The sequence below is a fragment of the Oculina patagonica genome, chromosome 4 (assembly GCF_052425735.1).
Source record: "Oculina patagonica isolate OP01 chromosome 4, crgOcupat, whole genome shotgun sequence".
In the NCBI taxonomy this organism is placed as follows: domain Eukaryota; kingdom Metazoa; phylum Cnidaria; class Anthozoa; order Scleractinia; family Oculinidae; genus Oculina; species Oculina patagonica.
The window spans coordinates 47,776,992-47,792,715 of NC_135761.1; the positions used below are offsets into that span (position 1 = coordinate 47,776,992).

Sequence of the window (15,724 nt, forward strand, 5' to 3'; positions counted from 1 at the left end):
GTCGATAAACGGGAGGTATTGTAACAAAATATAACAGCAAAATGAGCATTGAAATGGCAAAAAATATAAGGAAAACAAATACATCTGATGGCTTAACACCGGAAATTTGGAAAAGAAAAGGTCCTGCAAAGCAGTTATGAATGCGAAGCTTAAATCCTAACCCTTTTAAGTATAACTTAAACTGTTAAAAAGGTAACGAGAAACGCGAGTATATTACGTATTTCACAGTGGGATATATGTTCCCTATAGAAAAAAAATAAAGTTTTCCTGTTTTTAATTTTAACAGCCAACAGTTGTTTGATTCCTTTGGGAATGGAGAGTGGCCATCTTCCAGATAGTGCTTTGTCAGCATCAACATATTATGGTGTCAATCACATTCCTCAGTTATCCCGCCTGAACACGATCGCCGTCGGAAGTAAGAAGGGAGCCTGGTGTACGCGCACTAACAATGTTTTTTTTTTTTTTTTTTTTTTTTTTTTTTATTGAGAACAACAAATTTTCTTACAATACTAACAATACTTACAATACCACAAATTACTTAAACAAAACTAACATTACTTACAATACTAACATTAACTACATTACTTACAGTTACTAACAGTACAAGAAAACATTGTTAACAATACTGACAATACCTTATATCCTAATAAAATACTGGTGTTACCTACCATATTAACATTACAAAACTTACAATACTATCTAATTTACAATACTGTATTTGCTTATTACTTATTTAAATCTACATATATATTTCTCTCTTTTTTTTTTTTTTCTTTTCTTTTTCTTTTGTTTTTTGCTATGCTTTCAGTGATACTAACAATGCCTCATGCCACAATTACAGTGCAAAAAGGAAAAAAAAAAAAAACAGCAGAAAAACTATGCATATACACAAATAACAATGACGCTACAGCAACTACTTAGTAAAGGAAACAGTCGACTAGATTAAATTTTTCAAAAAAAAAAAAAAAACTACATAATGGCTAGACGGATCTATAAATAAATTTCACATTTGAAAAAAAACTAAACCAACACTTGGTTTACAGAAACTAGATTGGTGGATAAATCAAACGGATAAAACATGGAGATAATTTATAGGGAAAAAAGTGTAGAGGAGATTAACAGAGAAACATCTTCCACTTGTTTGTGAAGGCGGTCAAACGATTACTATGCAAAGCTATTTGTTTTTCAATTTGAATAATGGAATTCAACTTACTCAAGAAAACAGACAAACAAGGAGGCGCTCCGCCTAATTTCCGGGAGTAAAGATGATATCTGGCAATTAGAAGCACAAGATCAACGGCTGTGTTAGTCGGGATTCTTAACAGCCCCATCAAATGGAGATCTGTGAGAACAAACTCAGTCCCAAAGCCCTTTTGAAAGAGAAATTGTTTAATATCTTCCCAAAAACATTGCGTTATGGGACAGTTCAAGAAAAGATGGATGATAGTCTCTGTTTGTTTTGCACAGAAGCAACATTTATTTGAAGGTATAAGATTGATTCTCTGCAGAAAATCATTCGTGGCAATCCTCCGATGTAGGAATTTAAAATGGAAGGTTCTTAATTTGGTGGACGCCGTACAATTAAAAGCAATTGTGTATGCTACTTTCCAGTCTACCTCACAGTCGAACGACTGTGAGAACGAAAGAACGCACTAACAATGTTAACGAATGGCTGCAAGTTGATCTTGGTCGGGAAACCACAGTGAGCAAAGTTGCGACTCAGGGGAGCTATGACAATGACGAAAGGGTGACGAGTTACAGCTTGTCTTACAGCGTGGATGGTTCTCATTGGGCCTGGTACAGACTCGTTGATGGACATGTTAGGGTACGAAATGCTATCAAGTTTTTTGACCCGATCGCCAGCCGCGAAGAGGACAGAAAGCTTGCTTTACATGAAATAAACAGAAATATTACCATGACTATGCAATTTTTAGATCAAAAAATATCTAGGAAGTCAATGTTGATTATGACCAAAGTCAATTATTTTTTTACTGGTCACTTCGTCACAAAGGTTACCATAGCAATGATTTTCTCGAAATCTATATTGACTCTTGGTATTCACTTTTTGATATATTAAAGTGTACTGACTACCTGTAGACTAAATATTAGAAAAATCTGTAAGAGAAAATCAAGTAATTTCGTGTAGTTTCCTACAATCGGCAGTCCTTTATTTCAACAGATTAAAGCAGAAACTCTCTCGCTTTTAGTTAATGGTCTTTGATGGTTTAAGTATTTATATTTTATTTGAACAACTGTGATCAAATACTACGAAAATATTTAAAAGCGCCTATTTCACATTAAAACGGGATTTTTCTGAAAACTTCATTCTTGATTTACTCTTACAGATTTCTCTAAAATTTTACCAACAGTTAGTCAATCTACTAAACTTGAACATATCAAAAAATGAAAACCAAGAGTCAATATAGATTTCGAGAAAATTAGGCTTGTTTGAAAACAACTTTGGTCATATTTGAATATCATGGTGTATTTTGGCAAAAATCGAACATTGTCTTCCTAGATAATTTTCATTTTTAAAACGACCACCCTAGGGCTAAAAAAACTACATCGAGCCTTCTTTTAAAATTGTCAGCATTTCGGTGGATTCGTTATATATAGGAAATAAGTAAAAGGGCTTAGGGCTGTATTTTTAAGCTGATAAAAAAAAATTGATTCAGATGTTATCTATTATAAGGTTTTTGGAGGTAACATCGACCGCAACACTCCAGTATACCATTCTCTTCATTCACCAATTCAAGCCAAGTACCTTAGGTTCCACCCCAAGACATGGACTGGTCATATCTGCATGAGAGCGGAGGTGTATGGCTGCCAGGAAGGTAAATATGGCCAGTATACTAAGAAATATAATATTGTATAATGTACAAACAGGTCTATCGACAGATTTTTTAAAGGTTTCCGAAGAAGTTCTCGTTATCTTTGCTATTCATTACAGAAAATAGTTACCAGCCTTTCACTTCTGTCGGACACGAGAGTTTTCAGCTTGACGTGTAAGCAAATATATGTCTTTTACGATCTGCCAGTTAAAATCTATCTAGTGCAGGGAATGCGACCTTACTTCTATAACTGGTTTCTTGAACATTAAAAGTTGAGTGTTTCAATGTATCATTACACACTAAAAATAATAAAAAAAGGAATTCAATGATGACGGTTCTCTCCTACATTTCTTTCTTCAGACAATTTTAAGATAATGGTAACTTTTTCCTTAATCCTTAGTCCATTTTTTCTTTAATCATTTTCTTTAGGATTTCATTGCTTAATGTCACTTGGAATGGACGATGGCCGAGTTCAAGACAGTGCGATAACTGCCTCAACTATTTACAGCGGTAGCTACGCTGCAAAATTCGGCCGTTTAAACCTGGTTGCGGCTTCAGGTAATGCCGGGGCCTGGTGTGCAAAGACGAGTGACGTAAACCAGTGGCTACAGATCGATCTCAGAACCCCCACAACCGTTACCAAAGTAGCGACGCAAGGAAGACAAGATGATTCTCAATGGGTGACCAGTTACTCACTGTCTTACAGCCTTAATGGTTCTTTCTGGGTTCAGTACATCCTGCGTGGTAAAAAGAAGGTAATCACAGTTTTACACGTAACTGTAAAGTGATTAATTATCTCTGGCTCATTCTCAACCTCTGTTGGGGTCCTCGTGAAAATAAATTGATTAATTAATTAATAAATTCGTTCATAAATTCATTAGCAAGTTCAATGAAGCGTAGTTCTTCCCAAGAAATAACACTAAGCAACAACAACAGCAAAAGCTGTAGAAAAAAATTGGTCCATATGATATGAAAATCAGACAAGTTAAATGTAGTGTTCTCGTGTAACTTAAATTTGGCCTTTTCTATAACAAATATTGTAAACGGGCGTATTTTGGGGTAAACCGTAGTTATAAATTTAAATTATATCAGGGTTTTTCTATATCCGATCCACAACTACCAGGATAATTTATTTTTGTAAAATACAATACAATAAACTTTATTTAAATTCGAATTTACAGACTAGCATAAAATGCTAATTTCTCCGAATGAAAACAAAAACAACAAGAACCAAAAAAACTATTTACATCAATTATACATCAATTATATTAATGAATCGGAAGTTAGACAATAATTTAAAATAAATTACAATGTTTCCTAAGAATAAAATTAAAACTATTTACATTAAGAGCAGTTCTGGCTATGCCTGGGATTGAAATCCATTTATTTGTGACAAAATAAGTTAGGGCATTTCCAACTCGCACTCTTTGTTGCCTGCCAGACAAAGAGCTGCACCAAAAAAAAAAACAACCTTTATCATCGATTCCGTACGCCTTGTGTGCTGATATTATCCAATTTTACTTTGCATTTTAGATTTTCCGGGGCAACTTTGATCGAGACACCATGGCTGTTCACAAAATCTTCCCGCCATTCCATGCCCGTTTTGTCCGAATCCATCCGTTGAAATGGCACAGTCATGTCAGCATGCGCGCTGAGTTGTATGGCTGTCCTGTCAAGGTAAGACTGGAAATAACTGTACGACTCCGTGCATTATTTCCAAGAATGACTAAAAGTGAGGGGGAAAGGGAATGAGTTAGGAATGGTAGGAAAATCTCCTACCCTTGTGAGAACGAATCTAGAAAAAAAGCGTTGTCAGTTAAAGTGATCAACAAAAATAGGAAGTCGTTCATAGCAATGAAAAAAGTTAACAATTGGCAAATCTAAATGGGACAAAGTCAGAAAGAGGAAGGTGATAAAATGTTAAGCTCGCGCGGTCACATGATGTAAGTAGTTGTATTCAGTTTGTAACACGCATGGTGCTACAAAGAATAATTATCGATTCTACGACGGGATTTGAATCCTCTTTACACCTATCGGACTCTCTAACAATTAAGCTACAGGAGATCGTGCGAACTAAGTCACTTACTAGGTTCATGTGTTACATACGTACTACTAGGACCAGTTATGTCAAAAGGTCATTGCGTCAAGTTCCTTTATTCTTTGTTGTCCCATACTCGATGAGAAAAGCTAACAGAGCTTGATAGTTCTTGTGCGTGAGAGAATGACTCATCATCATTTTGTTACTGTAACCTTAAAACAGCGGATCTTACGTTTGCTATAACAAGGAATGTAGTGAGATGAATAAAATAATTATAGTTGTAGTTTTGATGAACTTAGGAGTTAATAACGGTGTAACTAGTCAATAATTACGGTGTAATATCATTTTTTCAGGAAATCTAAGAAAGAGAAAAGCTCAGCAAGACGCCGCATAAAGAAGAAACGGCGCAGCAACTTGAAGCACATGGTGTAGCTGTAGGGGATTTGTTTATCACGACTTCAAGTTCGTAGAGTGTAGAATAAAGAGCATTTCAACTCAAAACAGTGGTTATGTCTTTGCATGTTAATTATAGCTCGTACTTCTTATTCTTTATTTTTTCTTCTGTACTGCCCTATCGAGCATTTATTGACTTTAGATTTTATACCGTTTGCCTGTAGTGCGAAAGTCTTGGGTATCGGGTCGAACTCAGTGAGATGTTTGACAGGCGTGGTTCGAGCTCTTAGCGCAGTGTCCTTATGCGTGACACTTCCTCTAGGGTGCTTTTGTACAAAAAGGCACCCGACTGAAGAATCGTTGACCCATGAAAAGCATAAAGCATGAACAATGCGACCGAAATGTTTACTGGGAATTGAAACGAAAAAAAAAATCGTCCTTTGTGACAGATGAAACATGATAATAAGACAGGTTGCATGAATCATGCTCTAAAGGCTCTTAAAGAAAGTAAATATCTTGGTTTGTCTACCCGGGATCCCATTGGGACATATAATCATTTCCCACAGACCGAAAATTGAGCATATGGACAAGCATACGAACACGATGTAATCTCCATTTCTTTCGCTACTCGAGCCCGGCCACGCTTGTGCATTTTAGTTTTTGTCTTTTAATTTCCTACCCTCTTCCGATAAACCTCGGAAAACCTTTTATCAAAATCGACCGCGGCCTCCGTCACATCTTTCAAATGCTCAGACGCGGGGAAATCTAAAACGAGTGCTTTTAAAATTGGCTAGCCACGGCCAGACGTAGACAATTTTCTTGTACGTATGCAGTGTTTCGTTTCACACGAACGTTTGCGTGGAAGCCGTTTTCACGGCTAAAATGAGAACTGTTATGCTTGCGCTTGTGCTTGCGTCAATAGTGAATACCAGGCTTTGATGTACAAATGTCGCCATTTTTTAGGAATCAAGTATCGCGCTAAACGGTCGACAAAAAAGTATACCAGAAAAAAATGAAAAATGCTTTCGCGGGAAAGCAAACGCAACAGAAGGGTTTTGACATCTTGCACCTCCAAGGGAAAGGAAAGTTGGCTTGAGAGTCCGAGTTCGAGAAGTCAGGGCAGGGGAAATTGCAGTGTTTGGGGTAGTTAAGCAAATCCAAGGGAAATGCCTCATAACACGAGAAATTGAGGGCTCGAGACTGAAACAGTAAAATTCTGGTAACACCGTTTAAACTTTATGTTGCCCCCTCTAGCAGCTCTCTCATAAGATCTACAATTTATCAAAAACCTCCCCCTTCCTCCGATGCCAAGGTGGCGAAGAGAGGTAATTCATGAACAGCAAGATAACATATTCAAGAAAGGAAATAAACAGAGGATAAAGTCCTAGTTACAGTCTATTTGCTTGAATGCGAAAACTGCATTAATCATCCACAACACACAATAGTCGAAGATTAATGGTTGTAGATTGTAGACGTCTTACTTGTTCTTCTTTAAACAATGCAAGGATGACAATTATAAACACAACATAAAAGACCACTTATAATCTATTTGTTTTGATGTGACAAACACATCAGTGATCCAGACCTAAAACATTATCAACATTCTTAGTGACATGAATTTTCAGGTACATTTGGTGCATACAAGCTTTAAAAACATTTTCTGTTTTCTTTAAAGACAACATAACAAGTTTAAAGCTTAGAACAATCTAAAGTTTTAATTTTTATATTTTCTTTTTATATCTTCCTTAATGACACGCTAACGTGCTGATTCACATGCAATCATAAACAAAGAAACAGGTTGTGACGACATACAGCTGAATAATGCTCAATGTCGGGAAAGTAGGACAAGATACGTCGTTTTAAAACACTAATATTATTCCTAAGAAGAGGATAATAAGTTGAATTAAAGTTTATATTTCACTATCGTCTTGTTATATAAGGACCGCTAAAATAGTTTCCTTTAAGGAACAAAATATATTGTACTTGAAAATGAAGATTTCAGAGTAAAAAATTCATATATTCTTTTGATTTGAAAACTGTAGACAGAGTGGTGTCAGGCAAATTAACACAGTCTGTTTTTAAACTCATCGTTAAAAGCCATCATACAGGTTTAACATGAATTTATGTACACAGGCATTATGTTCTCATAGTTGTCAAAAAGAATCTCTGGCACTTTACAAGTTATGACAATAGAGAAAAGCTCATTTCGTTATTTAGCTTTTAATCGATTTTCTGCATACACTTCATGTTTTTAATTTTAGAAATAAATGAGAAAATTAAAACATTTGTTATCGAATGTTACCTTAAAATAAACTCTTCTGGAACCGAGGATTTGATACCAAGAACATAAATATAAATTACGATAGATCTTACCACAAATTCTGCAGTCACTTTGTTTATCTCACGAGTAAATATACTCCAGGTGGCTACCTTAAGAAAACAGAACATCACGAAAAGATTAAACCAAGATCTGTTGGTTTTACTTTATTGGGAAAACACACGATTGAACATACAGTTTATTTGCAGCGTATCAGAGCTGACCGCTCCTCAACAAAAGGCTCATTTACTCTTCAAAGGCGAAAAGAACAAATCAAAGAAGATCTGGTGTAAGTTTGCGGTTGACGTGCTTTTTCAAAGTGCTGATCCTTTACACGTGTTGATCTTAAATATAATTAATGTGATTTTTCTTTCTGTTTCACGTCTTAGGTTTTGTTCCTTCTATCAATTCACGCGTTAAGCGGAAACTTGAGGTAAGCGGTTCTGGCATTGAAACGTCTCCGTTTCTGTTTCGAAAGCTAGCAGAAGCCCCCCTGCAATAGTCAATTCGATGAAACTTTATAAAAACTCAGGACAAAATAAAATATAAGTTTTATTGTACGAATTTTAAATAATTCCTTAAATATGCATAAGTTGGGGAATACAATACAGTGTAATTTTGGCTAATCTATATATTTGGTTCTCGACAGTTGAAATAGAAAAAAATCAGTTCCAGTTTTGCTTTTGTTGTACGAGAGCTCAGATTTAAATTAGCTCTCAGACTCATTAATTGTTTTTAAACAATTAAAGTTGGACAGGAGTGAAAAATGTTCAGTATCACTTAGTGGTGTATATTTTAGTAAGTTTATCTCGTTGTCGCTTCGTTGTTGCCATCTTAACTTGCAATAAAAAGCAGTAACGATTGCATTTAATTCTTGTTGTTTAAAATGTTGTGAACATGTCTGCCCTTTTGCTAGACAGTTGCTGCAGTGGTCCGAACGCTTCCCAAAACGCCATCCTCATCCAACGCATTCACCAAATCACCGCTCTGGTCACGATACCGAAGTCTGATTAGGACTATGGTTTGCGAGATTAAACAAAAAACCTGATTTTCTTGATGTTAGGTAAAATGTTTTTATGCGATGCTTTTGCCAAGAAAAATTAGCGAACATCACTTATATATTATCCACATTTATCTGAAAGTCGGTCATATCGTGCCTTGGCGGCAAAAGAGGGAAACCTTGCGTAACGCCTATGCCACGTCTTTGATTTTGATTGGAAGAGCCAAATTAAAGAGACTATGTCAAGGATTTTACCAGATTTTTGAACAGCCAAAATTTATATTTGTGTCGTATGAAACTTAAAAATAATTGTCCATTTTTATTTACAATTGCTATTGTAGTTTTAGTGCTAAGAGCACTAAAACTGTTTAAAAGCGTGTTTTGCTGCGAATGGCTCGGATGGAAATGGGTTACATTTTGAAAACGTTAGCCAACGTTTTCAAGTTGTTTCCGGGCGCCTTAAAAAAATTGATATTTATAGCCGAAGTATGATTTCTATCCCCGAATAAAGGTTATACCTTCAGTTAAATGTTCAAAGATAATGTTTTCCATGGGTAAAGTTGCTAACCACTTATTTTAGAACAGTTTGTACCAAAAATCTGCGAAATCTTCGTGACATAGCCTCTTTAAGCCCTTCGAAAAGATGTAAAAGCCTAATCAAAAATCTCGTGGCAGCGGTGGAGCTATATTCACTGTAATCTCGTTTCCTGATTTCAGATTATCTGCAAAATGGAACTGATCGCAGCTTGGAAGATTTTGTGTTTTCTTGTGATCATTCTTACCGTGACCTACTCACAGGAACAAGCAATATGATATCACTTTTCTGTAAAAGGTTAAATCAAAAACCATCCAATGGATTGCCCATCACTTAACATCTTCCGCATGAAGCGACAAAGAAGATTGCCACTCATCTTTGATGATGCTAGTCCTTTGCATAACTTGGTTTTTTAGGTTTTTGTGACAGTTACGTGGCAGGTACGCATTTATACTACTGGATGGAAATGCGAGTGAAGAGTTTTCCTCGAGCACATAACAGAATGGTCCAAACAGGGTTGGAGCCCAGACCATTCATTCTAAGGCCCATAAGTTCATTGTCCCTGAGCAGTTGTTGGTATTTGCTAGTGTTTTTTTTTATCATGTGCTTTAAATGAAAAATGAATAACGGGTAACCTGTCTTTTGAAATACGGGTCGGCGAAAATATTAGTGATTGATAATAGGATTTTACACATTAAGGTATTCTTCTTCGCTTCTTTCAGTATCGTTCTTGGATATTAACATTCGAAGCAAAGGTTGCAATGATCCAGGGATGACTCCTGGGACATGTGGTATCGCTTACATCAGGGTGAATGGAAAAGATTACTCTCCCCACGGCAGGGGACATAATGTTGTCATTGTGGACGCTAAAACAGGTAAAATAGTGCATAGGGATTGTTTCTTTATCATCCGGCAAAGTAAATAAATAAAACGTAATTTAACTGCAACCCACCAGTCATTGTTATTGTTAGTAAATCGAAACTCTGCTTCTAGGTAAGCATGGTTTTTGTTTGTTTGTTTGTTTGTTTGTTATCTCAAAAAAGTGGAGAGACAAAAACAATGAAAAGTCGTAGCTATTCTTGACAGAATAAAATACAAATATTATTAGGAGAAACTCCTTTAAACATTTTTTAAAGTCCGTATATTAGGAAATCCTCGAGCCAAGTGGTCCATACTTGCCGGAGCTTATCCCCTGCCTCGTCCCCAGGCGTCCTCGTCCTTGGTCGTGCACGGTTCGCTTGGTGTTGTGGGACTGACGTGCACGGTTCGCTTGGCGTTCTGGGCCTGATGCGGACGGGGAAGCGGACTCGCTCCCTAACCATCAATCCCCGCGCTCCCTGTTTTCCCGCCTTACCGCCTCAACGTCCGGCCAATCGGCGCCTGGGGACGAGGCAGGCTTATCCCGGTTCCTGTAGCGGCTAGGAATATTTCTATTCCCCCCTAAATGGAATGCTTGTCCATCGCAGGGTACCTCCACTAGTATTATGTCGCCCGTACCCATTTATACACCTGGAAGGAGAGAGGCACTACCTTATTATAGGAAATTAACGCTTGTGTTAATTAAGGTATTTGAAATTAACGCGACTTAAATTAACGCGAATTGAAGGAAAAATTACTTCCCAATATAGGAAGTTAACGCGAAAGAGAGGGTAACATTTCAAAATGAAGGAAATTAACGCGACGTACACAACAGAAACAAGTTTATTTCAACACTTGTAGGCGTGTAATCTTAAACGAAAACAATGTTCGTGGTACTTTTTCGACTTTGAGCGTTCTTCACAGTATCAATGATAGTGGCAGATAAAATAATGCTTTTTCCTTGGAGTCAAGAACATCTGGACTGTAACGAAAAATTGGGGCTAAAATAATGGAAATTAACGTCATGAAAATTAACGCTCCACTTAATTAACGGCGCGGAAATTAACGTTAACAAAAATTAACGCGACTTTAATTAACGCGAAAGTTTGAAATTCGCGTTAATTTCATGACGCGTTAATTTCCTATAATAAGGTATAAGAGAAAGGTTTCTTGCCCAAGAACACAACACATGCAGTGACCCTGCCTTATAGAGTTTCCCTAATGGTCGCGGGTCGCGGGTCGCGGGTTTCAAGTCGCGTGTCGCGGGTTTTAAATAAGTCGCGGGTTTTGAAAAAGTCGCGGGTTTTGAAAAAAAGTCGCGTGTTGTTAAAAAGTTGCGAGTTTTCAATAGAATGCATTTATTTCTCAGTAGAATTCATTCAAACAAATTTAAACCGGTTGCAAAGACGCCGGTTTTAAAATGATCGCGTTTTCTTAGAAACTACGTTACGAAGTAACGTTGCGAGTTAGACAATCAAATTGCGAACTTCGGAACAAACCTCCCAAACTTTTGCCGACTGAACTTCTGAACTTCCCAAGTTTGCAAGTTGAGGAGGAACGAGACACGTTACAAAGTGGTGGCAGAAATATTTCAGCGATTCTAGCTGCTCGAGTTTCAAAATAGTTGTTTGAACAAGCACGGCGTCGGTATCAACGTTCTGACCCACAGTAAGTATAAGGATTACATATACCGTCCGTTGCATCACGTCCTGAAAAAAAAAACATGTTCAAATTGGGTATCAAACATTGCATGATTTGCAATCAAGCTTTTAAGTTTGAAAACAACGTTGCGCGCGAGCGATCATGAAGTTGAACCAAAGTATTCGCGATTGAACGCGTATGGTTGATAAATATATTTTACTAGTATTCTGTGGCAAAAACTCTTTAAAATATTTTTAACTGGCGCAGATTTTAAAAACCCTTGTGTAGTTATGTTGACAGAAATGGTTTTGCTTCGCTAAACCATCGGAAGAAAACACGTACCATAAAAATAGAACTGAGCCGTAAACGTGTCGCGACTTTTAATTTAAATTGTCTGACTCTTTCGCATTTGTATAAAATTAATTTCACGTGAAGATCGGTAAAGCCGTCCAGTTTCATTCGGTTTACAAACGCAGAAGACTTGACATTGAAGTTAAAGCCTCACAAAAATTTTAAAGATGTATTTTCTGTATATAAAAAGCTAAATTTGACCAAATTTCAGCCGACGTATAATTTATTTATCGGCAGATCGCTCATGCGAAACGACGTCAGGCTCTTCAACTTCAACAAAATATCTAGCCACTGGAATCGCTGGAACATTACCGCTGCTGTCATGTTTTCTTCACCTGAATTTCCGACATGACCATGACTTTCGAGCAACATGTCTTGTTCCTCCTCAACTTGCAAACTTGGGAAGTTCAGCCGAACCAAAGTTGGGGAGTTTGTTCCGAAGTTCGCAATTTGATTGTTTAACCCGCAAAGTAATTGGCTACTTTGTAACGTAGTTCCCAAGAAAATAGTCCAGGAGCATATGTTCAAAAATCAGGTTCCGTGGGCAATTCGTGAAGAAAGCAAGTCACTAGCCTGGTTGTGTTCAGGGGACCAAAAGTAACAAGAAAATTGATGTTGCCAACTTTGCAACCTGCACGGAGGCATTTTAAGGGGTGTTTTAAAAACTATTTATCCCATACCAGAGAGCATTTTAATTTCAACAAGATCTGCAGATGGTTAAGCAAATCGAGGAATGTGCAAGGCAGCTGGGAAGTGCTTGTGACAAGAGCCCCAAGAAAGAAGTCAAAATAGCTAGTTCAAGAATGGAAGAGGTCATAAACTCCTTAACTGTGATCGGGAAAATGAAGACCTTTGAGGAAGAAAACAGCCAGATTTCAGAACTTCAAGTGTTTCGACATTACATGCAAATGGTAATGGAGATGACGCAGTTCATTAGAGCAGTCCGAACAGGGGACTGGCAGTTGCATCTTACATGGTTGCAGGTTACATGGTTGTACTTTTTTTTCGCTCATGACCGTAAAAATTACGCAAGAATGATTCCCCTCTGCTTGGCCGAAACGAGTATGCTACCAGAATCAGACCCAGAAATTTACGAAGAGTTCCGCAAAGGCAACTGGGCCGTCAACAAGAACCCGGATGTGCCATTCTGTGCTTTGGGTGCGGACCATGCCCTAGAGCAAATAAATCGCTCGATGAAAGTCTCGGGAGGACTAGTTGGGATTACTCTGAATCCAAACGCCCGCACCAAATTTTTCCTCATAGCTCCTGAGCTTGCCCATCTAGCTGAAGACGCCAAAGAAATGGCTGGGACCACTCCGGCAAAGGAAGGAACCCGTCATCATACATTGTCAGCCTCTGTGATTTCTCGTGAAGAGAAAAATGTAGAACAGTTAATAACAACAATGGAGGATTTCGCGAAATCCCTTTATCGAGCAGAGCAAAGATCTCTTCAACCTTGTGATAAAGGTTGTAATGCTTAGCAAAGTAAAGGAAGATCTTTTGAAACAAAGTGAGATTGGCCAGAAACTGTTCGAGACATTTGTCAAAAATCGAATCCAGACTGGAAAAATCAATCTTTGGTTGCCGATGAAGAAAAGAAAGCTCCAGACATGGAAGACCATGGGGAAGAAATTAAGGTTTCAAGTGCCGGCCAAATAGTAGAGTTACAAGAAGACAGAAACCTGTTTGCACGAATGATGGTGATATGCAAAAGCTGACCTGAGATTGACATCCAAGAAGCTGCTGGAACATACGAATTTACAGTGGTTCAAAGATCTATGTTTGCTACAGATGGAGAAATGCTGCACTGCCCAACCAAGAGTTCATTGATGCCTATTCTAGAATAGACACCAGCGACAGGCAATACAGATGAGAGCGGAACAGCACGTGAAGAGACTGTAAGTCAAAGGATGAGAGTCTCCATCATCGATGCGATGGCTGAAGTGCAATCCCTGGACAAGCCGGATTGGATCAAAAGCTGCTTCAACCTCGCAGATCACTTCAGTTGTCGCATCTTTGAAAAGTATGGAGACAGTGATGAGATCCGCCTCATATTTGATCGATACGATCTCCCATCATCCCCGAAGGAAGCTACACGCAGGAAGAGACAGGGGAACCAGCATCCAGTATATTACCGCATGACGCCTTCCAGGCACATCGCCAAGTTCACAATGAAGAAGCTGCTTTCCCATGCTTACACAAAGAACGAGCTGGCAGAGTATTTCGCCCAAAAGACCGTTGAGCATGCAGAACAAAATGGAACCTGGATTGTGGTAGCCTACGGTTGCGAATGCAAGGGAAGCAAGAAAGACATGTCATGTCTGAAGAGTGACCAGGAAGAGGCGGACACGAAGAACGTCTTGCACGCCATTAATGCCACAGCAAGTGGAGCGACGGAAATCAGGATACATTCCTCGGACACAGATGTTTTTTTATTCTTTCTCTGAGGCGATATCCCGAACTCTGTTAGAACACAGTGTTTGTGACTGGAGAAGGTGAGAACCACCGCGAGATCAAGTTGCAGCCTATAGTTCGTGCCCTTGGCCCTACAAAGACAGCAGCACTACCAGCTTCCCATGCCCTAACAGGAGCGGATAATACAGGCGCATTCTCAAACAAGGGGAAACTTACGTGCTGGAGTGTTTTCAATGAAGCAAGTGAAGATGTATTTCACGCATTGTCACAACTCGGGACAAATGATCTACCAAGCAGCGAGTCCCAGAAAGCGGTAGAAAAGCTCGTCTGCCAGTTCTTTCTTCCCAAGACAAACATCTCCACAGTCAAAGCATTGAGATGGTGGCTCTTCACAAAGAAGCAAGCCAAATCAGAACGGCTTCCACCCACATCAGCTGCATTACATCAGGCCATTCTTCGTACCCACTATCGGTTACTAGTATGGAATAATGACAGGAACCCCAATTCAGCCTTGCCATCACCGAAGGACTTTGGTTGGGAATGGAAAGAAGAGGACAAGGCGTGGATTCCAGTCATAACAACACTACCCCCTGCACCCAAGACCATCATTCATCTTGTGAGGTGCAGATGTGTCAAGGAAAGGTGTACTACCAAGCGCTGCCAGTGTAGGAAGGCTGAAATGAGCTGCACAGACCTGTGTGGCTTTTCTGACACAGGAGAAGATTGCGAAAATATGCCCGGAGGGGTGACAACGATGACGAAGATGAGAGAGATGGTCATGCATGAGGATGGCGATGATGATGAAGCCGAGTACGAATACATATCTGATTCTGATGAGGATTTGGACAGCGATTTTGAATAAAATTGCTACTGAACTTAATTCTGCTCCCAGTGATAAATACCCATGTTAATGTCTTATCTCGACTACTAGATGTAGCTCGAAATTTGCAGCCATTGTACAGTGCTGAAACAAGATCTGCGTTATATCTTGTATCAAGTGTGTGTATTTACATCAGGTAAAAAAAAATTGAAAAAAGGAAACAGGTTCTTCAAATTATTTGGATGGGTAGCCTGTGGTTTTTCTCAGCTCAATTGTGCAAGATAACTAAACAAGTAAAATGCATTATATTCCTCAATAACCTTTCTTTACAAGAACGTTTTTTACCTTTGTAACAAGCGACACATTTTGTTTAAAGTTTTTTTCGATTAAGCGGGTATTATCAACTTTAGATCAACTACTGGGAGCCTCGTTTTCATGTCAAAGGGATCACATGACCACAAAACAATAGTTTAGATCGTTTATTAATGCATTCCTAAAAAATTCTTTAATTTGCGGGGTTATGAG

The 15,724-nt window shown here is 38.4% G+C and overlaps 2 protein-coding genes and 1 pseudogene across 4 annotated transcripts in view; all 3 read left to right on the forward strand.

The window, feature by feature from the left end:
* LOC144648536 (uncharacterized) overlaps nucleotides 1–1,546 on the forward strand; it is a 49,076-nt pseudogene extending 47,530 nt beyond the window's left edge. Inside the window, exons 22-23 of the transcript XR_013569707.1 lie at nucleotides 287–415; nucleotides 1,509–1,546. The product of XR_013569707.1 is annotated as an uncharacterized LOC144648536 (transcript). The remainder of the gene's footprint in view (nucleotides 1–286; nucleotides 416–1,508) is intronic.
* Nucleotides 1,547–1,597: 51 nt separating this feature from the next.
* Nucleotides 1,598–5,370, forward strand: LOC144648537 (EGF-like repeat and discoidin I-like domain-containing protein 3). Its single transcript, XM_078508066.1, has 5 exons — nucleotides 1,598–1,825; nucleotides 2,693–2,834; nucleotides 3,261–3,586; nucleotides 4,365–4,526; nucleotides 5,237–5,370. Exons 1-5 carry the CDS (start codon nucleotides 1,598–1,600, stop codon nucleotides 5,261–5,263), a joined length of 885 nt encoding a protein of 294 aa, XP_078364192.1. The 3' UTR covers nucleotides 5,264–5,370.
* Nucleotides 5,371–9,262: 3,892 nt separating this feature from the next.
* LOC144652511 (uncharacterized) overlaps nucleotides 9,263–15,724 on the forward strand; it is a 78,650-nt gene continuing 72,188 nt past the window's right edge. Inside the window, exons 1-2 of one of the 2 annotated variants that reach the window (XM_078512535.1) lie at nucleotides 9,263–9,384; nucleotides 9,834–9,989. In XM_078512535.1, coding sequence (XP_078368661.1) covers nucleotides 9,309–9,384; nucleotides 9,834–9,989 — 232 coding nt within the window. In that variant the 5' untranslated portion in view covers nucleotides 9,263–9,308. The remainder of the gene's footprint in view (nucleotides 9,385–9,833; nucleotides 9,990–15,724) is intronic. The other variant, XM_078512534.1, reaches the window with a different exon arrangement.